Source organism: Thalassophryne amazonica, chromosome 22, assembly GCF_902500255.1.
Source record: "Thalassophryne amazonica chromosome 22, fThaAma1.1, whole genome shotgun sequence".
Lineage (NCBI taxonomy): Eukaryota > Metazoa > Chordata > Actinopteri > Batrachoidiformes > Batrachoididae > Thalassophryne > Thalassophryne amazonica.
In genome coordinates this window covers 860,648-887,486 of record NC_047124.1, presented here as the reverse complement: position 1 = coordinate 887,486, position 26,839 = coordinate 860,648, and the positions used below count along the sequence as shown (strand labels likewise).

General features: G+C 43.6%; 1 protein-coding gene across 1 annotated transcript in view; it reads right to left on the bottom strand.

Moving 5' to 3' along the window:
* Positions 1 to 19,056, bottom strand: part of ntn4 (netrin 4) — a 67,294-nt gene extending 48,238 nt beyond the window's left edge. The window contains exons 1-3 of the mRNA XM_034163159.1: positions 18,693 to 19,056; positions 12,231 to 12,784; positions 1,779 to 2,057 (exon numbers count right to left, since the gene is read on the bottom strand). Of these exons, the coding sequence (XP_034019050.1) occupies positions 1,779 to 2,057; positions 12,231 to 12,784; positions 18,693 to 18,738 (879 nt within the window). The 5' untranslated portion in view covers positions 18,739 to 19,056. The remainder of the gene's footprint in view (positions 1 to 1,778; positions 2,058 to 12,230; positions 12,785 to 18,692) is intronic.
* Positions 19,057 to 26,839: the final 7,783 nt, after the last annotated feature.

Sequence of the window (26,839 nt, the reverse complement as noted above, 5' to 3'; positions counted from 1 at the left end):
GGCTTGCTTGTATTAAAGTCCCATGTTTATTGGGACTATTTTGGGTTTTGTTCTGATGTCCTTCCTAAGTTGTATTTTATTATTGAGGTCGTTGTGTTTTTGACGTTAGATTATTGCTCCTTGAGGCTTTAACGGGTCTCTTTTAGTTCATAAATTCCCTTTGCCTTATCACAGTGTGTCTTACTCTGTGAATCCATTGCATTTGTGTTGCTAGTGTCTCTGCTCCCTGACTCCAGCCTGCAGACAATTCAGTGTGCCACTAGTGGTCGCTGCTGGAGTCCACGGTGATATTAAGCGTGGGTTGCAAAGAGTGTAGACAGAGTACATGTGCTGTAAATGGGAATAACATTAAAAGCTTTGTGGAATTGATTGAAAATGTATAAGAAGAAGAAGACAAAGAACTTTTATTGTGGTGCATACAAACATACAACAAAATTTGTTCTCTGCATTTAACCATCCTAATTACAGTTGGACACAGTCCAACCACTAGGGGCAGTGGACAGCCAGAGTCTGGTGACCAGGGACCAACTCTATATGTGTAGATGCTGCCTGGGTCAGAGGCAGAGAAAGGAGCAGATTCTAAAACAGATCAGATCAGATTCTAAATCCCCTCCTGACTGGAAAATCACTAAGGGCCCTTGGGCAAGGCCTTTAATCCCCTATTGCTCCCGGTGTGTAGTGAGCACCTTGTATGGCAGCACCCTGACATCGGGGTGAATGTGAGGCATAACTGTAAAGCACTTTTAGCATCTGATGCAGATGGAAAAGCGCTATATAAATGCAGTCCATTTACCATTTAAATCTGCATAAAAACTGTCAACATGATTTGTTCAAATGACACTTCTGGGTTTCTGATATCGATAATTTCCCATGATGCTCTGTACATTACAGCCTATCTCTACCAAACCATAGGTGGCACATCATGTTGTGAAACTGCTGAATTCCCTTTTGGGCAGTCAAGGGAGTAACTCTGCTGAAGGTGACAGGCATACATTGATAGGACATAGACACATAGTATGACCAGGAATCGAACCCAGGTCGACAGATTGGTGGCCCGGCTCCTCCCACTGAGCTACATGCTCTATGAAAGAAATGGAGAAAATCCATTTAGAGCCTCATCTCTGGAAAAGGGTCCTGTCTCTGGACAGGGGTGACTATGGTTGTGAGTCTTGGATGCTGACCAGTGACCGACAGCAGTGGCTGGATCCCTTTGGTACTAGGATGCTTGGCTACAGCTGAAATGTGCCAAACAACTCAGATGAGGTGCATTACACTGCACTGTCAGGGTAATGTCAGCTATGGTATTTTGGCCATGTTCCTCTGGGGAAGGTCCAGTGTGCAGGTGCCTCAAGTACAATATGCACAGTTTGTTTTGGTTTGACTCAAAGTGCTTGTAGTTCAAGTCAGCCACCAGAGGATGGTGTTACAACGGTTAAAACTCCTCAAATGTGTAAGTCAGAACTCTACTGAGTGCTCCGTGTGTTTATGCGCTGCTCTTTGTCTGAACGTCTTTGCTTTGTAGGAAACTGCCACTGTTCACGCTCACTTTCCTCTGATTGTAGCTTCAAATGAGTCCAGTGGGCCTGTTTGTGGAAAGTGTGTGTACACATATAATGTGGATTACTTGCACATTTATATTGTGGTGTGTAGCGCGCGTGTGGTGTGTCGCGCGCGTGTGGTGTGTAGCAGCCCTCCAATGCCTTTCATTTTGTAAATACATTCATGTTTTAACACATAATGAAGAATGTAAAAATGTTAAAATGTAGCCCTCATCTTACCACTTGGTTAGTCCGATCTCTGATGGGCCGGTATCCCAGTGTGGGAACACATTGCTCGGCATGTCCATTACAGAAACAGCTTCCTTTCACTATTAGGTCATAGATGGCAAAATGACGAGTGGGGAGAGCTTCATGTTCATGGGTGGAGTCTTTCACTTGACAGGGACACAACTGATGTTCCAGCAGTCGGATTCGGATGTTGGTTACTCGGAGCTGCTGTTGTCCTTCCACCCCAAACGGGTCCAGGGACTCCCACTGTGGGAGGGTACGGTAGATGACCTGTCAGTCAGAGAAATAAAGTCATGGTTAGATTTCATAGCAGATCAGCTGAAGAGGTTGTGTCAGCTTTTGAGCTCAGTAAGTCCTATAAACGCACTGAGGCCCAGGTGCCCTACGTATCCCTGGAATCCATCTATGACTTCCCCTGGATGGGATGCCAATTTGACGCAGATTATTTCCCCAGCCAAGTCTGGTATTGGGTGGACTGGGACAATGCAGATGAAGCATCTTTGTCCAAAGACACAGACAGGAAGCATGACCGTGTGACTGGGAATCAAACCCAGATCTATATATTGGGTGCCGAACTCCTTATCCGACTGAGGTACATGCTCTTCAGCTTTTGACATGACATCCAAAATGATCAATTCAGATCATTGAAACAGCCCATTAACAAATTGGGAGATTTTCAACAAACTGACCTCTCCACCATTATTGCTTGTCTGGGCCAATTTTGAAGTTTTTTCCCCAGTAATTTCTTACCCTTGACACTTAGGTCACTTGTATTTGACATCTAGTACTGCTCAATGAAGTATCCTTGTCATTTGATTGGTGCTGTGTATGTCACATGATGTGGATTAATTCATCCCATTTGTGTTGCACTGCATTTAGAGTGCAGTTTGGTTCCATTTACAGTGCAAATTTGGTTCCATACGTTTGGTACCATTGCACTCTGCACACGTGCACACACACCCATGCACACATGCACACGCACTCGTGCTCATGCACACATGCGCACCTACACATGCACATGCTCGCGTGCACACATGCATGCACATACACACGCGCCCACACGTGCATGTGCGCACACACACACACACACACACACACACACACACAAAGCTTGCGCACACAACACACACAAAACAAATCCACTGTGCTGTCTGGAGGCTGTTAGCAGGAAGAAAGAATGAAAAGCTAAACTAATTTTTCACTGCACTGGGGATGTACACAGTCTTTTTTTGGTAGTACACGCACGTACAAGTGCCGACGTGGTTGCGTGGGGGACAACGACTCTACCGAGGCATGATTGGATTGAGCTAACTGATGCTTTTAATTCTTGTAACACACACACACACACACACAAAATCCACTCTGCTGTAAGCCATCTGGATGCATGAAGAACTATTCAGATGAAAAGCTGACGTGATTTTTGGCTGGACTGAGGAACTACACAAAGTCTTTTTTTTCCATGGAAGATGACTGAGCTTCTCACCCTATCTCCCTTCGACATGTCCACTAGAAGTAAATGGACTGTATATCTATAGAGATTTTCCATCTGATGCAGATGCTCAAACCACTTTGCAATGATGCTTCACACACACACACACACACACACACACACACACTGATATGAGTGTTACCGTACAAGGCAATCAATTGCACACTGGGAGCAATTTGGGGATAAACGAAATGGCCTAAGGTCTAAGATCTCCAGGATCGTCACTTCAACAATGAGGATGTGTAGCATTTTCAAAAAAAAAATGAATTTGCAAAATTGGAGAAGGAAAACGTTTCTCCCGTGCACTTCCACTTCATGTTTTTGAGTGATTAGATGTTGTTACAATACGTGTTGTGAGGGTGTAGGAACACGGACCCACAACAGGGGGCGTTAAATGAACGGGCAATGGATAAGTCAAACAGTAACTATTTAATGTTGTGAAGTGCACAACGGAATACAGACAAATACAGTTTTGGTACCACAGACAATTAAATGTTGAGTGACATGTGGGCAGGCTTGAGGATAGGAGACGTCCGTCCTGAACCGAGCCGGATCCCACACAGCCCTCAACGCCAACGGATCTGAAGAACACCGGAGCCGCCAAGTCCTGGAGCCCCAGGTGGCCACCATCTCCAGCTGTCAGACCTGGTACTGCTGGCAGAGAACAGAAACAGTATTGATGAGTGTGAGTTCGCACACTCAGTAATCCCACAGTCTGTGTTCTTTTGGGAGGGAGCACCTCCACCTCCAATCACACACTCGTGCAGCTCCTGTCTAACCACTTATCTGGTTGGGGTGTGAAGCGAAGCTGTCGCTGATCACACCAAACGCCAATCCCACAGATAAGGCAACACCACAGGAAAATGGCTGCAAAGAAGTTCAGACTATAAGTCAGCGTTAAATACAGCAGAGAAATTCCCTCCAAGGTAGCTGATTTCTCGGCAGGGAGGTGGAGTTGCAGTCCGGCCTTTATGGTGGTGGTGATGTGGATGAGTGACAGCTGGTGCTGATGACGAGTGACAGCTGTCACTCCCGGTTGCTATGACGCCCTCTCGTGCTTGAAGCCCGCACTTCAAGCAGGGCGCCATCTGATGGTGGTGGGCCAGCAGTACCTCCTTTTCAGTGGCCCACACAACAACACGTTTGTACTGTTGACCTTGTGCGTCACCATCACAGTTGTCACGTGACCATGAGGGTGCTGGATGATTTCATGCAGCCATGGCTAGATTACTTTATAACCGTCCTCTCGCTGCTGCCGTTACCATGGCTACTGCTACTCACTGCAACTCACACTGTTGCTGTTGCCTGGGTGGAAAAAGTATGTGTATATGTGGTGGAAGATTTGAATGAATGAATTGAATGAATTTTACTCAGCGCACATACACACACATACTTAACAAAAAAACTCTTGTAAAAAAACAAAGGGTGCAGGCAGAAGGAAAAGCTTATCAACACCCAGCCCTTTTACCATTTGGACGACAAGCAAGTGAAGACTTCACACTGTTCCCTCATTGGCTAGGTGACTGACTATGAGTGTGATGGGAGGAACGCTATTAATTTCTCTGTTGATGAAAAAAGTCACAGGGTCAAGGCATTGTAGTGTGCAATTAAGAAAACACAACAAATAGGACGAAGGGCACCGGAGAGCAGGGCCGGAAAAGACGGGGACAGACATGCAGCTTCACATAACTCAGACAGGGACAAAAGACTTGTGACAGCCCAGCGACACCACAGCAACACCAGCACACACATGCACCCTCATTGGCACACAGACATATACTGATGTGCACCAAAGCACACAATGCTGTTCACTCTTAACACAACACAGATTCCACAAGAGGCCTTTTTTTTTGGAGTGTTTGTTCCATTTACACCTCATGTTAGCATTCGCAAACATGCTGATGACACTCATATTTATGTCACTTATTAATTGCCCCTTCACACATAGTGCGAAGTGTGGATGACGTGTGGACGAAAACGGTAAAACAGTGCGAAACAGTTCAAAATTAGCGCACCACGAAACATCGCACTGATGAACAGGCATGTACGATGCCAGCACGACTGTTTGTGTGTGTGATGGTGTCTGTCGAGCAGGAACAGCAGCTTGCATTGTGTTCCATAGAACGAGCTGCACCACATCGCACTGTTGATTTGGAGGAAAATGAAATAAAACCAGCTGTCTAATTAGTGAATATCACTGGGTTGATATAAATAATACATAAAAGAGGAAGCAATACAGAACTCCACAGTTAAAAAAAAACAAAAAAAACAACATTCACAGGATTTGAACCCACACATCCTAATTACCAGACAGCAACTCTACCACTGTGCCACAATCACTGTCCTATAAACAGAGTGTGAAATGGCTAAATTCAACAAGCAAACAAATGTATTTTCTCAAAAAAAAAGAAGAAAAAAAAAAAACCCGTTGTGATAATTGACCAAACAGCGTGTGCTATGGTGTATTTCTGCTGATATGTGACTGAAAGTGGTGTATTTGTCATACTGTTGGCCTGTCATATGGTCCTGTGGTGCGCCGCTCACTGTCCTGTCAGACAAACGTGACGTTCAGATCACCTGCTGCGTGTCCACATAAACTGACGCTCCGGTCCAGCTGGACCTGTCAGTGTGTGCGCTCTCCAGCCCGTCGCAAGTGATATATGTTTTTATGTTTTTGATGTGAGTACAGCAAGCACGCACATACGCGTGTGTCCGTCAACACATGGTGTGTGTTCTGCAGCTCTGATGTCCAGTTCCAGAGATGTGAACAACTGCCACGCCCCCGTCCATTGAGCGCATAGACCAAAGTGTCCCTCTGTGATCAGATGAGATGCACCTCGCCTGCAGGGGGTGAACCACATGCATGCACATGTTGGAGGGGTGGGGGCGGGGGAGCGGGATCGCGCGACACACATATGTGTTGTGGGGGAGCCGACGGCACGCCACAATCACGTGGAACTTAGACAAAGTTCACTCCCACTATGACAGCGGTCGTCTGCAGACTGCTGTTGTGCCAAGAGAGTGACTGGCCACACATTTTCTAAGTGTCATGCAAGCAGTGTTAGACATTTGTGCTGTCACCTGGAGTTTGGCCGGTACCTGCGGTGAGAGGGTGTGATGGGTTTGCACAGCGCAGGACACTAATTGTTGAAGCTTTGTAGGTGGAATTCTTTCCCATTCTTGCTTGATGTACGACTTCAGTTGTTCAACAGTCCGGTGTCTCCGTTGTCGTATTTTGCGCTTCATAATGCGCCACACATTTTCAGTGGGCGACAGGTCTGGACTGCAGGCAGGCCAGTCTAGTACCCACATTCTTTTACTACGAAGCCACACTGTTGTAACACGTGCAGAATGTGGCTTGGCATTGTCTTGCTGAAATAAGCAGGGACGTCCCTGAAAAAGACGTCTGAATCTTCTGATTATATTATGGACTGTAGATGATGGAATCCCTAAATTCCTTGCAATTGAACATTGAGAAACATTGTTCTTAAACTGTTGGACTATTTTTTTCACACAGTTGTTCACAAAGTGGTGATCCTCACCCCATCTTTGCTTTTGAATGGCTGAGACTTTTGGGGATGCTCCTTTTATACCCAATCATGACACTCACAATTAGTGTCCTCAGTTCCCAAATGCTTATTGAGTGTTGTTAGAAGGAAAGGTGATGTAACACAGTAGGAAACATACCACTGTCCCAGCTTTTTTGAAACGTGTTGCAGGCATCCATTTCAAAATGAGCAAATATTTGCACAAAAACAATAGTTTATCAGTTTGAACATTAAATATCTTGTCTTTGTGGTGTATTCAATTGAATATAGGTTGAAGAGGATTTGAAAATCATTGTATTCTGTTTTTTTTTTTTTTTTTTTTACATTTTACACAATGTCCCAACTTCATTGGAATTGGGGTTGTATGTATATGCCCCCACTCATGTGTTAACTTGGTGTTTGCTTTTATAGCAGAGATGATAATGAAGTCTAGAAATTATTTCTGTAGTTTAAGACTGGTGCTTTAAAGGTGGTATATGGTGTATTCGCCCCTATTTTTAAAAGGATCCTTTCTCCATCCTCCCCAATTCACCACCAAGAAATGGCTTTGATGAGACGAGGAGTTCTTTAGTTATTGTGTGGAACCTAAAAGCTGGCATGTTAATGATGAACAGTCAAGAGGTCTCAAAGTTTTGAGTAGACAGGGTGCATTTTTGTCCAGGTCAGCCTTGAACCATCTTCAGCTTTTTCCTTCAGTAAATGCACATAAGACAAGAAAAGCAGTGACAACTTGACCGCAAGGATATCCTTGTTACTTTTTCCTCTGTTGTCAAGAACTACACAGAGAGAATTTTTGGACCCTGTTGGACATTTATTGTACAAATGCTACCGTCTCATTTATTTTGTGTAAGGAGAATGTGGAAAATAAAGACAAAGTTGAAAGGAATCCCATCACAGCAAGAACGCTTTACACCAATGATCAAATACCTGTTTCAATTTGCGGCACAAATGATCTCCATATTTAAGTTTATTGCACAGATGGCAGCGAGTTCACTGTGGGGCATGTGGCCACTCGTAATCCTCCTTCCTGTTTCTGGCTAAAAGTAAGTCTGGTCTGAAGGAGCCTAATTCCATCAAAGGATTGTGGACTGTAATCTGGTAAACAGGCACAATGGGCATAGATGGAAGGAGAGCAACACACAAATGGGGAGGTCTAGTCAGCAGTACCAACATCCATCAGAGCAGCAGATTTCCTCCCCTGCAGATGGACAGGGAGCTGACCACATGCTTTTATCTGACTGTACGTGCACGTGCTCAAACGTGTTTGTTCGTGGAAGCTGATGTGGTTATTCTGACTGTAGTCGACCGTTTATCTAAGATGTGTCATTTTGTGCCATTGCGTAAGTTGCCTTCTGCTAAGGAATTAGCTGAGATTATGGTTTCCCTCAGGATATTGTCTCCGACTGGGGTCCAAAGTTCATCTCTGGATTTTGGAGGGAGTTCTGCCGCTTCCTCTGAGCCATCTCCAGTCTTACGTCTCGGTATCATCCACAAGCTAACAGTCAGACTGAATGCTTTAATCAGGAGTTGAAAAAGAGTCTTAGAATTTCGTGCTCACAACATCCGTCTACCTGGTCATCACAGCCATCTTGGATAGAATTAGCACATAACAGTTTGCCCTCTGCTTCATGCAGTTATTCCCCATTCCATGTAGTCTTCAATTATCAGCCCTCTTTGTTTTCAACCACAACTGTTTGGTTTCCCGATTCCATCTGCCCTTAGTTTGGTCATCAGGTGCCAGAGAACCTTGGAGCGGGCTCGACGACCCCTTTGCGATTTTCGGCACTGTACAAGCTAGCAGCTGACCGTAGGCAGTCTTCTGCTCCTGCCTACACGGCAGGCCAAAGAGTTTGGTTGGCCACCCGTCATTTGCCACTCCGTAGTCTTCCGCGTAAATTTGCTCCCAGGTTTTTTGGGACCCTTTCCCATGTCTAAAGTCATCAATCTTGTCTCCGGTTACCCAGGTCCATGCGTATTCACCCCACTTTTCATGTTAGTCATGTTAAACTAGTTAAGACTAGTTCTTTGTGTCCTCTGCCCATTCCCCAGTGGGGCGTAGGGGGAATGCTTTTTTCTGTGCAGCGGCTTCTTGCCTCACGCCACTGGGGCCATGGGTTTTAGTACTTGGTTGACTGGGAGGGGTACTGCCCCGAGGAGCAGTCGTGGATTCCCTCCCAATTCATCCTGGACCACAGTCTTATCCATGATTTTCATGCTGCCAATCCTGCCGCTCCTGGGCTGTCTGGAGTCGCCCTTAAGGGGGTACTATCAGGATGTGAGTGTTTGCTTTGTTTTATTTTCATGCTTTGGTTAATTTTGTCATGGTTCTGTGTTGTTCCTATATGCTTATTCTCTTGTTGGGTTTTTCCTGCTTGAGTTTGTCACTGTCTCTCTTGTCTGTCTCTTGATCCTTGGTGGTGGGCGTTTCACTCCCTCTGGCCACACCCTCGTTCTGGTGCTTTCCACGCACACCTGTTCTCAATCTGCAGCTTATCACCTGGGTGTATATAAGCTCCTCATTTTGCTCTGCTCCTTCACCAGATTGATGCACCTCGTGGCTTCTCTCCAGCTCTGTTTTGTGTATTCTCGACCTGCTTGCCTCTCGTTCGTTTTGACCACCTGCCTGTATTACTGACCATGCCTAAGCCTGATGTTCCATGTAGCTTCTGCTCTTGTTGGACTGCCTTTTTGTGTACTAGACCCTGTTTACTGCTTCAGTAAACTGTTTTTACACACATAGCTCTGATGTCGAGTCCAGCATTTGTGTGCAGCCCTCTCCATTAACCAGACCTGATAACAGGCACATTTTTGTCATTTTAGTGCCGCTTAATAGTGCACAAGGTCTGTATGTTACAATGTGAAATTTTATTTATAAATAATCTAACAGGTGCTAAAATAAGAGTTATTTTTGAAAGCATCTTTTTGTTCACAAATAAATAAATAATGGACAGGATGGAAGAAAGAAAAGACACTCTGGACGTGTGAACAGCTGAGCTGCGGCTGTATGCACTCGGCCAGACCACCACTCGACCTCTCCTGACCTTTGGGTCATCAGTTGAAGTCAAAGTTCATGCTCTGCACAGGTGGCAGAGCTTTTTATGGAAGCCAAAGTAAAAACTGCAGACTCCAGACAGGAGTAGTGGACTGGAAGTGCAATGTAAAAGAGAAAAAGTCTGTTATGCACGTCCTTGTCGCACGCGTCAGCACATTAACACCGGCAGCATGTGGCACGCTGACGTGCACACTTGCCGACTTAAAACAGGGTACCATCTCTATGGCACAGCTTGAAACATGACAAAATAATGAAGAAAATTCAGACATTCTACATTTAGAGGTGGAAAAACAGGTAATGGCATCCTCTTAACATATATTATCTCTCCAGGAACAGTCTGCTACACTTTTGGCTACTGTACACAACACTGCCCCCAGTGGCAAACTCTAAAGGCAAGAAGACATACAACAGCATGTGCACATCAACACAAAGCTGATCACTGCCAGCTAAGAGGTCTGTTCATCTATTTTGGACATCTTATGATGCCACAAAGATGTTGAGATATTTTTCTGAAAACATTGGTGAAAAATTGGTGGAGGGAATAATGCTGCATTCCACTGTAATCAGAACTTAGAAAAGTGCAATGGTCAATCAAGTGCCAATCACGTCGGAATTCCAAGTCAGGACCTCAGGCAAGATCTATGTAGACTGAGTTCACTGATCTGACGTCACAGTGAGAAGTAAGCAGAAATCCCTTTTCATTAATTTTGACTTGTATGTAGTGTTCGATGGTGTGTTTTACACAATAAATGTATCTGATGAGGTCTGCCTTCGAGAGGTGGATATTAGTGTTGCTGTCAGTATGGTGGTGTATCATAAACTCGGAAAATGGAAGATGAAGATGTTGCATAAACAACCTTGGACATTCCTTTGCCATACACATCCATGTTTCCAAGGAGATGGACTGTAATGCATTTAGACTGCATGTCAGAAACACTGACTCAGAGTTATCGGCTTCTGATGAGCAGTGGAACGTTACACAGCATCATACCAAAGATGGACGTGCACTGTCCAGTTTACAAACAGGATTTAGTGCGGACTGGGATTGACTTCATTTTAAATTTGTGTGAGCAGCTGAGACATTTAATGTCTCTGACAGACACACACACACACACCTTTATATGACACTGTGTGAGAAAAGTGCAGTGGGCCCAGAACAGCACCATTCCTGGAGTGTGCCGCAGCATAAACTGTTTCCATGCATCAGTCCCAGCACCTAATAAATAGTTGCACACAGACAAACCCCCACCTGGCTGCACCTACTCTTCTCAGTGTGTCATGGTCACTGTTTGGGTCTTCTGTATTGTGTGGCTTGATCTGCAGCCACATAAATGAGACATAAATTAATATCTTATGTAGAGGAGGTGATGGTCTAGTGGTTAAGGTGTTGGGCTTGAGACCAGAAGATCCTCGGTTCAAATCCCAGCCTGACCGGAAAATCACTAAGGGCCCTTGGGCAAGGTCTTTAATCCCCTTGTTGCTCCCGGTGTGTAGTAAGCACCTTGTATTGCAGCAGCCTGACATTGGGGTGAATGTGAAGCATTATTGTAGAGCACTTTGAGCATCTGATGCAGACGGAAAAGTGCAATATAAATGAAGTCCATTTATCATTGATCTTCATGCTTTCTTTTGAAAAGCCTAGATGTCTGTCTGGGAGCATGATTTCAATTTAATTTATTCATATAGCGCCAAATCACAACACCACCACCTCAAGGTGCCTCACACAAGTAAGAGCTAACCTTAACACCCCCCCCGAGCAACAGTGAAAAACTCCCTCTGGTGAAAATGAGGAAGAAACCTCAAGCAGACCAGAGCCAGAGGAGTGACCCACTGCTTAGACCATTCTAACAGTTACAAGGTTTTTACAGAATTTACAACAACGCCCTTACAAACAGAAGAAACAGAAAAAAAAAACGAGTTCTTAATTGAAATTAAAGCAGTCTGTCCTGGGACTTTAATCTATGTCAGAATAAGAATCACCTTTATTGTTACTGCACAGTAAACCAGTAAAAATTTTACTCAAAAACAATGCTCACACTCACACATAACTTATGTGTGAGTCCATGGACAGTACAGGTAGGTCCCGAAGAGGTAGAACTTGTGATTTGCCCACCATACATGACATGTATGTTATGATGTCATTACTGCTACCTATTCAGCAGGAAAAACTGCCCATGTGTCCAATCAACATCCCACCTGTTGCTGGTACTCCTCCTCTGTTTCCCTGAGGCAGCCTTCCCAAGGGATCAATAAAGTTCTATCTAATCTAATGTAAAATGTACAAAATCAGGATGCAACTAATGATTATCTTATTGCTAAGTGCTTGTTGGAAAAGCATGCAGAGTAATCCTCACCTCTCCACGTGTGCACGGATGAGCCCCCGAGTACTTAGAGGTACAAATCACACCACCATGGCCGGAACCTGCTCTTCCTTCTTCCAGTCCAAAAGTGGTGCTGCAGTTTCTAGCATAGAACTGCAGCATCTTCCACGTCCGGCCGAAATCCTGCGAGCGCTCCAGGGTCATAGCAGCGGGCCGGGGTGAGCGAAAGACGACAATGAGATGTGTGACGTAGAACTGCGCCTCCAGGTCCAACTGCACTGTCTCAGACTGCACCCCCTCAGCTGACTGCCACCAGGTGTTGGGGTGCCGGAAGGAGGAGTCAGACATTGCGCTGGCCAGGTGGGAAACAAGAGGCAGTCCAGCGTTGCATTTGGCACACTTGATGGCGCTGCAGGCCACGCTGGAGGAGGAGTCAGTGTATGAGCAGTAGAACTCAGTGCTGTTGTTGCCGCAGACAGTCTGGGTGAGAACCCGACGGCCCAGGGCCAAGTTTCCCATGCGGGGGTTACAGGCCCGGCTCTCGCAACGAGGGGCCACACCTGCACGAAACACCTCCACTGACAGGCCTGCAGGGACAGACAGAAGTTTACAGGTGGACTGGACAAATGTCAGGAGATGTATTAACCACTACAGCCCATACGTGCCTCAGTTTCTCTTTACCCTTTCCTCACTCTCTGCTCTCTGAGAGAACATTAATCATTGTGTTTAAATAATATTGTTAAAATATTTTTGACAACGTGTGTCTTACTAATGAGTGTGGTAGATGAAAATATTGGAAACAGCTCAAATGTTTGGTAGATCCGGAAAGTATTCACAGCTCTTCACTTTTTCCACATTTTGTTGTGTTACAGCCTTATTCCAAATGGATGAAATTCATTGTTTTCCTCAAAATTCTACACACAATACCCCATAATGACAATGTGAAAAATGTTTTTAAGATTGATGCACGTTTATTAAACATAAAAAAACAAACAACAAAACTAAGAACATAAGTATTCAGAGACAAACTTGAGTTCAGGTGCCTCCTGTTTCCACTGATCCTTTGGAATAAGGCTGTAACAACAAAAAAGTGAAATGCTGTGAACACCTTCCACGTGCTCTGTACAATCAGCCTGAACATTACTGCATTAATCAACTTTTAGAATTTGCAAGTATTCAAAAGGAGAATGCTGTTGATAATTTGGTAAAAAAAAAAAAAAAGTATTTAAAATGGAATAACACAAATACAACAGGTTCCAAGCTCTTCGCCAAGCTGACGCTTTGTGATATTTGTCTCATAATTGACCGTGTTCTCCAAATATTAATGTCCTGAGAGCAGACATTGTTTCACTTTGACCTCATAAATTCCATCTCTCATTGTAACCAGATTTTGGAGGTTTAAAATATGTTCTGGCTTTGGTGTTTCAGTAATAGATTGTGTGTGCGCATGCGTGAACGTGTGCGTATACAGGAGTCAAGTGATTTTGAATGGGAAATGTTATGCCAAAGGGATAATGGAGGCGTTGTGCACCTGTGGCCGGCCTGGTCTCTGACAGAGTTTCTAAGGACGCTGCACGGCCCCCTGCGCCTGCACTAATACAACCTCTGCGATGGGATGTTTCGTGTGAGCCTGAAGCTCTGTTTGGGGTCCACACCAACAGTCTCACAGAAAGAAACACATTTTACCTGCACAGTGTCGATTCTTACAGAAAACCATCTCTGTTGTTGTTTTGGCTGAACAGGAATTGATAGGTGATTCTTAGACTACGGGCACTTATGTCCTTTAATCATATTGTATGAAAAACAGAAAAAAGGGGAAATTTCACACTTTTATAGTTATCTTTACAATGAAAGTGTGTTAAGAAATTTGTTCTAGTAGTCTATGATGACTTTTTCACCTTTTTCCAGCATCATTATATGCAAATATTGCCGTTTTGTGCTTGTCCCACACCCAGACTTTTGATCTTCAATGATAAAAATGAATGGTAAAGAAACGTTTTTTCTAATGTTTTAAAATATCTCTAAATAAATATCAGTAAAATAATCAAAACATAACTGGGGTATTCAATGTCATACAACTGTTGTGATTTTTTAAACAAAATGTAGTTGTCCCACACTATTGCCGTAATTTCCACCACAACACTGTAATGTCCCTTTAAACAGTTTGTATGAAAGATTGTTTGGGTAGTTTCTACGGAGATACACAGTGACAAATCACAACAAACAGTTGCCCCAAGGCGCTTTATATTGTAAGGCAAGGCTATACAATAATTACGTAAAAACCCCAACGGTCAAAACGAGAAAGAAACACTCAGTGCATCATGGGAACCCCCCAGCAGTCTAAGTCTATAGCAGCATAACTAAGGGATGGTTCAGGGTCACCTGATCCAGCCCTAACTATAAGCTTTAGCAAAAAGGAAAGTTTTAAGCCTAATCTTAAAAGTAGAGAGGGTGTCTGTCTCCCTGATCTGAATTGGGAGCTGGTTCCACAGGAGAGGAGCCTGAAAGCTGAAGGCTCTGCCTCCCATTCTACTCTTACAAACCCTAGGAACTACAAGTAAGCCTGCAGTCTGAGAGCGAAGCGCTCTATTGGGGTGATATGGTACTATGAGGTCCCTAAGATAAGATGGGACCTGATTATTCAAAACCTTATAAGTAAGAAGAAGAATTTTAAATTCTATTCTAGAATTAACAGGAAGCCAATGAAGAGAGGCCAATATGGGTGAGATATGCACTCTCCTAGTCCCTGTCAAGGACATTTCTTTTTCCTGGTTCTCTCCCTCAGCCCCAACCAGTCCCAGCAGAAGACTGCCCCTCCCTGAGCCTGGTTCTGCTGGAGGTTTCTTCCTGTTAAAAGGGAGTTTTTCCTTCCCACTGTCGCCAAGTGCTTGCCCACAGGGGGTCGTTTTGACCTTTGGGGTTTTTACGTAATTATTGTATGGCCTTGCCTTACAATATAAAGCGCCTTGGGGCAACTGTTTGTTGTGATTTGGTGCTATATAAATAAAATTGAATTGAATTAATTTTAGAGATATTGCGCAAATGCAAAAAAGCAGTCCTACATATTTGTTTAATATGCGCATTGAAGGACATATCCTGATCAAAATGACTCCAAGATTTCTCACAGTATTACTAGAGGTCAGGGTAATGCCATCCAGAGTAAGGATCTGGTTAGACACCATGTTTCTAAGATTTGTGGGGCCAAGTACAATAACTTCAGTTTTATCTGAATTTAAAAGCAGGAAATTAGAGGTCATCCATGTCTTTATGTCTGTAAGACAATCCTGCAGTTTAGCTAATTGATGTGTGTCTTCTGGCTTCATGGATAGATAAAGCTGGGTATCATCTGCGTAACAATGAAAATTTAAGCAATACCGTCTAATAATACTGCCTAAGGGAAGCATGTATAAAGTGAATAAAATTGGTCCTAGCACAGAACCTTGTGGAACTCCATAATTAACCTTAGTCTGTGAAGAAGATTCCCCATTTACATGAACAAATTGTAATCTATTAGATAAATATGATTCAAACCACCGCAGCGCAGTGCCTTTAATACCTATGGCATGCTCTAATCTCTGTAATAAAATTTTATGGTCAACAGTATCAAAAGCAGCACTGAGGTCTAACAGAACAAGTACAGAGATGAGTCCACTGTCTGAGGCCATAAGAAGATCATTTGTAACCTTCACTAATGCTGTATCTGTACTATGATGAATTCTAAAACCTGACTGAAACGCTTCAAATAGACCATTCCTCTGCAGATGATCAGTTAGCTGTTTTACAACTACCCTTTCAAGAATTTTTGAGAGAAAAGGAAGGTTGGAGATTGGCCTATAATTAGCTAAGATAGCTGGGTCAAGTGATGGCTTTTTAAGTAATGGTTTAATTACTGCCACCTTAAAAGCCTGTGGTACATAGCCAACTAATAAAGACAGACTGATCATATTTAAGATTGAAGCATTAAATAATGGTAGGGCTTCCTTGAGCAGCCTGGTAGGAATGGGGTCTAATAGACATGTTGACGGTTTGGATGAAGTAACTAATGAAAATAACTCAGACAGAACAATCTGAGAGAAAGAGTCTAACCAAATAACGGCATCACTGAAAGCAGCCAAAGATAACGATACGTCTTTGGGATGGTTATGAGTAATTTTTTCTCTAATAGTTAAAATTTTATTAGCAAAGAAAGTCATGAAGTCATTACTAGTTAAAGTTAAAGGAATACTCAGCTCAATAGAGCTCTGACTCTTTGTCAGCCTGGCTACAGTGCTGAAAAGAAACCTGGGGTTGTTCTTATTTTCTTCAATTAGTGATGAGTAGTAAGATGTCCTAGCTTTACGGAGGGCTTTTTTATAGAGCAACAAACTCTTTTTCCAGGCTAAGTGAAGATCTTCTAAATTAGTGAGATGCCATTTCCTCTCCAACTTACGGGTTATCTGCTTTAAGGTGCGAGTTTGTGAGTTATACCACAGAGTCAGGCACTTCTGATTTAAAGCTCTCTTTTTCAGAGGAGCTACAGCATCCAAAGTTGTCTTCAACGAGGATGTAAAACTATTGACGAGATACTCTATCTCACTTACAGAGTTTAGGTAGGTACTCTGCACTGTGTTGGTATATGGCATTAGAGAACATAAAGAAGGAATCGTATCCTTAAACCTAGTTACAGCGCTTTCTGAAAGACTTCTAGTGTAATGAAACTTATTCCCCACTGCTGGGTAGTCCATCAGAGTAAATGTAAATGTTATTAAGAAATGATCAGACAGAAGGGGATTTTCAGGGAATACTGTTAAGTCTTCAATTTCCATACCATAAGTCAGAACAAGATCTAAGATATGACTAAAGTGGTGGGTGGACTCATTTACATTTTGAGCAAAGCCAATTGAGTCTAATAGATTAAATGCAGTGATGAGGCTGTCATTCTCAGCATCTATGTGGATGTTAAAATCGCCCACTATAATTATCTTATCTGAGCTAAGCACTAAGTCAGACAAAAGGTCTGAAAATTCACAGAGAAACTCACAGTAACGACCAGGTGGACGATAGATAATAACAAATAAAACTGGTTTTTGGGACTTCAAATTTGGATGGACAAGACTAAGAGTCAAGCTTTCAAATGAATTAAAGCTCTGTCTGGGTTTTTGATTAATTAATAAGCTGGAATGGAAGATTGCTGCTAATCCTCCGCCCCGGCCCGTGCTACGAGCATTCTGACAGTTAGTGTGACTCGGGGGTGTTGAGTCATTTAAACTAACATATTCATCCTGCTGTAACCAGGTTTCTCTAAGGCAGAATAAATCAATATGTTGATCAATTATTATATCATTTACTAACAGGGACTTAGAAGAGAGAGACCTAATGTTTAATAGACCACATTTAACTGTTTTAGTCTGTGGTGCAGTTGAAGGTGCTATATTATTTTTTCCTTTTGAATTTTTATGCTTAAATAGATTTTTGCTGGTTATTGGTGGTCTGGGAGCAGGCACCGTCTCTACGGGGATGGGGTAATGAGGGGATGGCAGGGGGAGAGAAGCTGCAGAGAGGTGTGTAAGACTACAACTCTGCTTCCTGGTCCCAACCCTGGATAGTCACGGTTTTGGAGGATTTAAGAAAATTGGCCAGATTTCTAGAAATGAGAGCTGCTCCATCCAAAGTGGGATGGATGCCGTCTCTCCTAACAAGACCAGGTTTTCCCCAGAAGCTTTGCCAATTATCTATGAAGCCCACCTCATTTTTTGGACACCACTCAGACAGCCAGCAATTCAAGGAGAACATGTGCATGTGTATGTGATCCTGGATCTGGTTTGAATTCAGTTTGAGTTGTAACTTACAAATCCATGAATGCAAAAAAAAAAAAAAAAAAAAAAAAAAAAAAAAAAAAAAAATTCAGGGCACTTCAGCTGCCTTTACTTAAGTACAAATTCATTTGTTACCATGTTTTAAAGTAAAAGTTATATGTAATGCTTTAAAAAAAATCATCCCTCTTATTTTCAAACTAATTTAAATATATGTCATAAATGAAGACTAATCTCCAAAATACAGTGAGGATCAGACACCAACTGTTGCTCACAAGCATTCCAAAAAAAAAAATTATGTTTTACACACACACACACACACACACACACACACACACACACACACACACACACACACACACACACACACACACACACACTGCAAAAGTGCTTACACACATTCACAAGTGCATAGTTTATGGTTGCAAATCAATCAGTCAATCAATTATTTATTTATTATTCTTTGATTATCATCAATTAATGTGTCAGGTTTTTTTACTCAATTTATTTTACGAATAGTTGGCCACATAAATCTCAAAATGCAGTGCAAAAATCTACCAAATACATTCAACTTATTGATTAATAATAACAACACTTATGCTGGAAAAATACACACGTTTGTCCTACATATCAGAGAAATCAAAAGAATAAGTGTGAACAGGACGTCTTTCTCTGAACTGTCATCAAATCAAAGCACACTGACCTGTTTGTGACGTCACAGTCAGACTGAGCAGCATTAACGCGAACATCGCTCCTGGTTTCCGGATGTAATCCAAAAGGAAACTAAAAATATCCACTGGGCTAATTATTCACGCGTCAAAAACCAAAGTGCGCAGGTTTGAAATCCACTTGCCGCGATCCCGGACGGTTCGAGGCTGAGAGAGAACCGGATCTGAGGCGAGGTGACCGTCTGGGTCCGGTTTCATGTCAGAGAGCCTGAAGAAGCCCCGCGGATCCACGGAGGTGCAGTGACAGCGAGCCCCGCCTCCCCTCCACTTAAAGGAACATTCCAGAGTGTTTTCCTGCTCTCACCGGGGGTTCCCGACGTGAGGAGCCGGGACCTCCGGGGGGCTCGCTGAGCGCTTCAGGGCGTCCAGACATGAATCCAGCGGAAATGATACTAGAGAGGATTCAAAGTGTCTGAGCAGCGCCGCCACGAGGAGCTTTCACTGTAAAACACCGTCAAAACAAGAAGACAGCTTTAAAAGAAAGAAAATATCCCAGAAAGTAGATGTGAGTGAGTTATTGTCTCCCAGACAAGAACTGAAAAATAATCCATTCTATTATCTGCTGTGTCATCCGATTTAAAGAGCCACCATCCTCAAAACACAGCTTTGCTTTTGTGCCACAGATGTGCCACAGATGTGCCTGTCACCTGTTGGGTGAAACACTGGGCACATGGCACGCTCAGCTGGGCACCTGTTTGCAGCTGTGGGGGAGAATATGCACCAGAACAGGAAAGTAAGGCTAGACAGGGCCGGTGCCAGCAATGCGGGTGCCCTGAGCACAAATGCTTTGTGGTAGAGTGCCTTTATTAGAGAGAGTAGCCATGACGAATCCAAAAAAAAAAAAAAAAAAAAAAAATCGGTCATGTGACTCGTGGTCCCATCTTGGGTTCAAAATAGCCTTGGCTGTTAATCTGTCTGCATGTAAATCCAGCTATTTTATTTATTTGTTTATTTGCTGAAAATGCTGGGTTGTTGTGCACTTGGAGGCACAAATAGACACAACAAGGGCTTCAAGATGTACAGATTCCCTTCAGATCCAAACAGAAGAAAAATTATTACGTTCAACTAGTAATAATTGTGGATTAATTGCTGTATTTTTTTTAGGTAATCGGGTGGGAAGAATGAATTGCCCCTTTTAGGGATCAATAAAGATGTTTGAATCTTTGAATCTTGAATAAACCCTACGTACCGGCCCGGGCTCTGTGTTCTCAGGCTGTAGGACTACTTTGTGTCCCTAAGGTGAATAAGAAGTTTGCAGGTCACAGAGCTTTCTCTTATCGTGCCCCTGTTCTGTGGAATGATCTCCCTGCATCAATAAAACAGTCAGATTCTGTGGTGACTTTCAAGTCCACACTTAAGACGCACTTATTTTCCCTTTCATATGGCAGCATACTGACATAGTATGTTACTGTGCTTTTTACTTGTTAATTTTTTATTGTGCTTTTTAAATCTTTTAATTCATTTTATTTTGTTTTTTGAATTGTTTTGTGTGAAGCGCCTTCAGGCGACTGTTGTGATTTGGCGCTATATAAAATGAATAAATTGAACTGAATTGACAGACGGCAAACACTGTTCAGGAACATTCTTCCAGAGTCCTCATCTGCATAAACACATGCTGACCAAATCTGCGCCATATCAAATTGTCAGTCGCATTGGACGGTGTACGATGACCCCAGATTTGACCTTGGCCTTTGACCTTGACATGGCCTGTGTTAGTAGAATGTGAGCCACTGTTTGATTGAAACTGGAGTCTGTTTTAAACATGTTGCTGTACACACTAGACATTGACCGCTGACCCGAGAACAGAGACCAGCTCAGTTGATGTGTCTGAGAGCAGGAAGCCACATCTGGACTTGTATTAGGTGTGACACAAAAGTATAAAACAAGCTTGTTCCAGGGGATGGATGAAGAACTGTGGAAGGAAGTGTCAGTGTGACACTGCACAACGTGACACCGTTAAAGGTCATCAGTTTGGGTCATGGCCTCTACACACACTGAAAACCTTTAGTCACAGACCACGTGGTGTCTCCAGAACAGCTGATGCACCACATGAATACTGTGCATAGACCCATTTCTGACTAACTGGCTTTGGACAAGTTGACTATGATGACGCACGGAGCGGCCATTTGAGGTCATTATCCACAACAATGTCTGTGTCCGTAGAGAACCGATGAAATATGTGAGGCTTTTTAATTCCTGCTTTCCTGTCCACATGCTCAACAATGGCCCCTGAAAAGAAGACAGGAAGGGGATAACCAGATATGTGAAACATGAACCCAGCACCACCTTCATGTTCTGAATCTTAACACCTGACACACTGTGTTGCAGCTCACCAAATGATTCAAGAAATGAATCTTTGTTGGGGGACTTGGAAAAACATTTCTTTCTGCTTCAGCCCATTTGGGTCAAGTTCCACAGAGCCCAGCTGGGCTTTGGCTCTTCCACCTGCTGTGTAATTGGACCATGACCTGCTTTCTGTGCTTCTGACCTGTGCCAAATGAGCAGTGAGCCTCTCACCTGCTTGCTCTGTTATCAGGAACTTTGACCTCTGTCAGAGGTGTAGTGGACGCTCTAGCCTCTTAAACACACTGGCACCTTGTTTTGGGTTCTTTCTGTGGAGCTCGCATCCAGCTGTTGGGTTGACGAGTCCCGTGCACTGCCGTTCCTCAGGCTCAGCCGGTGTCTGCTTGGCTCTGTTAGAGAAACTGCTGCAGACATCAAAGAGCTGTTGAGCACTGGACTGGTCTGACTGGAACAGACCTCTACAATACAGGCCACTACTGGGACCTTCCAAGGTCAAAGGTTATCTGACCACTAGAAAGGAAACATATGACCACATAAGTGAATCTTTAACAAATCCCTCAAAACAGTCATTCAATACATAAACATCTAGCAAATATTTTGACCTCATCACGTGCCTCTGCATGTGGTGAAGGAGCTGAACGTCTAGAGACGTTCACTTATCTCAGCCTTGACATACATGTCTCTGGTGCGAAGCCGTTGAGATCGAAAAGTGCCTGGGAAGAGCTTAAGGAGTCATGAGATCAAAGGTGATTTATCGATGCTGATATCGTTGCAGATGAACAAAGGTCCAAGTCTTTTGGGTCCTGGTGCTGAATGACTTTGTATCAAACGAGTGGTTACTGAGAGAGACTAGGATGAGGAGGATGACTTGTATTCTAAGGGAGGGTTAAGGTCAGCTAAGACGTTTTGAGTTTTGAGGATCTCGGTAGCTGGAGAAGGCCAAAGGGATGTCAACATTTCACCAGGCTCCGGCAAACAGATGGTTATTTTAGAGATGTGGGAATGGATTGGTTGTCTGCCTGGGTGGTTACTATCCAGGACCCAGGGCAGCTCTGTGGTGGTGTGGATGCAGCAAAGTACAGCACCATCACATGTTCTCAGACTTGACTTGACTTCCACCATTAACAGATTTTTCTCATAGTCACGTTGTGGACCTTCAGTCGTTTCACCAAATTTAGACCAAATTGGATCAAAACACTTGGAGCTATTTTGCTCACAGGCAGACAGATGGACGAAAAGTGCTGAGAGTAAAACCCCTGCATGCACTATCACTGTGCACGAGTGTAACTCCTACCCCAGTATGTTCCCTAGCCTCATGATGACACCACAAGAAAATAGAGATCATCACCATTCTCTGACTGGTCTGGTTTCATAGCCCCACAGCTTTCACTCAAACCTGTATATAATGTTCCTGTTATTCTGCAGAACAGTTTTTTTTAAAAAATGAGTTACACGCAGACAGACTCACCAATCATTTACAGTAAGAGCCAAACGTGTGTTTGCATGGATGCACTGACATATGTTTGTCCGGTTAACATGCTCCCTCCCACACAGCCACTGTCATCACGCTGTGGCTAACACACACACACACACACACACACACACACACACACACACACACACACACACACACACACACACACACACACACACACACACACACACACACACACACACTGACTGATGGATGAGTTCATTCCACAGATGCAGGTGAAGAAAATAGACTCTGATGTAAGGGAAGCAGGATTCCAAACATGCACACAAAGCTCCAGTGCAATTTCTCAGGAATTTGTGCCAGAACCCAGCCCTTTTACTGTAGGAAGTTAGATGGTGTTTTTATTCAAAATATCAGGTTTGAACTTGTCAGACACTTCAGTAACAGATGAACACTTCAGCACAAAAAAATGAGTGAAATCTTCTGAATGTTTGCGCCTGGAGAGAAAGAGCTGCCCGGACAGAAAGACAGGACCAGAGTTCATGTTTAGCTCCTACTTCAAACAAGGACATTTGGTCAGGTTCACATCGAAGGGTTTTGAGGACTCACTGCATATATTTGACAGCTGACACTGTACAAGACACAAAAAGTACAATTTATACCCCCCCAAAGAAAATAACATTCAAGTGATGACAAGAGGGAAGTAGAAGGACACAGACAGTGCAAACTAACAACTCCAAAACGAACCTCAATCCTATTTCAATCTGAACCTCAAACCTATTTCAACCCAAACCTCAAACCTATTTCAACCCAAACCTCAAACCTATTTCAATGTGAACCTCAAACCTATTTCAATGAAGACCTCAAATTTATTTCAATGTGAACCTCAAACCTATTTCAACCTGAACCTCAAACCTATTTCAACCCAAACCTCAAACCTATTTCAACCCAAACCTCAAACCTATTTCAATGTGAACCTCAAACCTATTTCAATGAAGACCTCAAATTTATTTCAATGTGAACCTCAAACCTATTTCAATGAAGACCTCAAATCTATTACAACCCGAACCTCAAATCTATTTCAACCTGAACCTCAAATCTATTTCAACCCGAACCTCAAACCTATTTCAACCCGAACGTCAAAAGTATTTCAGCGTAGACCTCAAACCTATTTCAATGAAGACCTCAAATCTATTTCAATGCAAACCTCAAACCTATTTCAATGAAGACCTCAAATCTATTACAACCTGAACCTCAAACCTATTTCAACCCGAACCTCAAGCCTATTCCAATGCGGACCTCAAACCTATTTCAACCCGGACCGCAAACCTATTTCAACATGGACCTCAAATCTATTTCAACCCGGACCGCAAACCTATTTCAACATGGACCGCAAACCTATTTCAACATGGACCGCAAACCTATTTCAACATGGACCTCAAACCTATTTCAAGCCGAACCTCAAATCTATTTCAACCCGAACGTCAAAAGTATTTCAATGAAGACCTCAAATTTATTTCAATGCGGACCTCAAACCTATTTCACTGAAGACCTCAAATTTATTTCAATGCGGACCTCAAACCTATTTCAATGAAGACCTCAAATTTATTTCAATGCGGACCTCAAACCTATTTCAATGAAAACCTCAAACCTATTTCAATGCGGACCTCAAATCTATTTCAACCCGAACCTCAAGCCTATTTCAACCCGAACCTCAAACCTATTTCAACCCGAACCTCAAACCTATTTCAACCCGAACCTCAAAAGTATTTCAGCGTGGACCTCAAACCTATTTCAACCCGGACCTCAAGCCTATTTCAACCCGAACCTCAAACCTATTTCATCAGACTCAACATAGTGTAGTCAATATTATCTAAGTACAACTTAAAAATTTTCCATACTTCTTCAGTTTAACAACTTGGTGTCAGTAAAGGGAGATGAGAGTCCTTTCTCTTGATATCTTAATTATCTTAGATTAGATATAACTTTGATTCCTTGGGAAGACTCCCTCAGGGAAATTGAGGTTCCAGCAGCATTGTATAGCAGCACATAGGGTAAGAAGCACACAGAGTATCAAAAGTGAAAGTAAAAAAACAAAACAAAACAAACATCCATCCATCCATCCATCCATCCATCCATCCATCCATCCATCCATCCATCCATCCATCCATCCATCCATCCATCCTCTTCCACTTATCCTAGGTCGGGTCGCGGGGGCAGCAGCTCAAGCAAAACCGCCCAGACCTCCCAATCTACACACACCTCCCCCAGCTCCTCCGGGGGAACCCCAAGGCATTCCCAAGCCAGCTGAGACGTAATCCCTCCAGTGTGATCTGGGTCTTTCTGGGGGCTGGGACGTGCCCAGAACCCCTCTCCAGCGAGGCATCCAGGGGGCATCCTGAAAAGATGCCCGAGCCACCTCAACTGACTCCTTTCGATGTGGAGGAGCAGCGGCTCGACTCCGAGCTCCTCCCGAGTAACCGAGCTCCTCATCCTATCTCTAAGGGAGCGCCCAGCCACCCTGCAGAGGAAACTCATCTCGGCCGCTTGTACTTGCGATCTTGTTCTTTCAGTCATGAGCCAAATCTCATGACCATAGGTGAGGGTCGGAACGTAGATCGATCAGTAAATCGAGAGCTTTGCCCCCCTGCTCAGCTCTCTCGTCACCACGACGGTCCGATACAGCGACCGCATCACTGCAGACGCTGCACCGATCCGTCCCTCACTCATGAACAAGACCCCGAGATACTTAAACTCCTTCACCTGAGGCAAGGACACACCACCGACCTGAAGAGGGCAAGGCACCTTTTTCCGGTCGAGAACCATGGCCTCGGATTTGGAGGTGCTGATCTTCATCCTGGACGCTTCACACTCGGCTGCAAACTGCCCCAGTGCACACTGACGGTCCTGGTTTGACGAAGCCAACAGGACCACATTATCTGCAAACAGCAGAGATGAAATTCTGTGGTTTCCAAACCGGATCCCCTCTACACCTTGGCTGCACCTAGAAATTCTGTCCATAAAGGTAATGAACAGAACCGGTGACAAAGGGCAGCCCTGGCGGAGGCCAACGTGCACTGGAAACAGGCTTGACTTACTACCGGCAGTGCGAACCAAACTCCTGCTGTGGTCGTACAGGGACCGGATAGCCCTTAACAAAGGACCCCGTACTCCTGGAGCACGTTTTTTTATCTTGGTTGCGGCACAAACAAACAAACAAAAAACAAAGTTGCAAATATGAATAGAAATACACAAATATAAATACCAGACATACTGGTGGGGTTTACCCCACCCTTAATGGAAAATCACTAAGGGCCCTTGGGCAAGGTCCTTAATCCCCTAGTTGCTTCCGGTGTGTAGTGAGTACCTTGCATGGCAGCACCCTGACATTGGTGTGTAAATGGGTGAATGCGAGGCATCATTGTAAGTGCTTTGAGCTTCTGATCCAGATGGAAAAGTGCTATATAAATGCAGCCCATTTACCATTTTTATTTACTACTGTTCCTCTCCTTCCCTTCCTCTGTCTTCCTGTTACTCTTCCTGATGATATTTTTTGATTACGCACTACTAGCTTTTTTGTAGTATTTCTTCTCCCCTATCTTAATTTTATTTTATTTTTCATTTTTCATTTTACCAAGCATGGTGGCTTGGTGGTTAGTACTGTTGCCTCACAGCAAGAAGGTCATGGGTTTGATTCCCACCCACCTTTTTGTGTGGAGTGTCTGTATGTTCTCCCCGTGTTTGTGTGGGTTCCTCCCACATTCAAAGACATGCAGGTTAAGTGGATTGGGAACTTTAAATCGTCTGTAGGTATGTATGTGTTTGTTTGTCTCTCTGTGTCCCTGTGACAGACTGGTGTCCTGTCCAAGGTGAACCCTGCCTCACGCCCTATGACTGCTGGGATAGGCTCTGCCCCCCATGACCTTTAATTGTCACGTTTACTGTGTAAAAATTCAGTCATCTTTAACGGGGGCTGGAGCCTATCCCAGCAGTCACAGGGTGGGGGGAGGGGGGTACACCCTGGACAGGACCACCCTTTTCCAAAACTTTGACCCATGCATTTGTTTAGTCTTGATTTTGGGGACAATGAAGTAACAAGCAGTGACTTTACCGACACCTAGTGGTCAAGTCGAAGTATGGAAATGATGAAAACTACTTGATATATACACATGATAACAAATAAAAAATGACCTTGTAAATGTTCATGGACTTGTTTTTCACAACCTTAATATTAATATTTGTTTTTCATAACTTTAAAGTGTAGGTGACAGCAAAAAAAAATTATGAAATGTTGATATTAAAAAAAATCCCGAACAATAAAAGTTGATGAAAGTGCGCAGGTGAAGGATAAACTCCAGCTGTCTGAAGCCTGCGCTCTGTTTC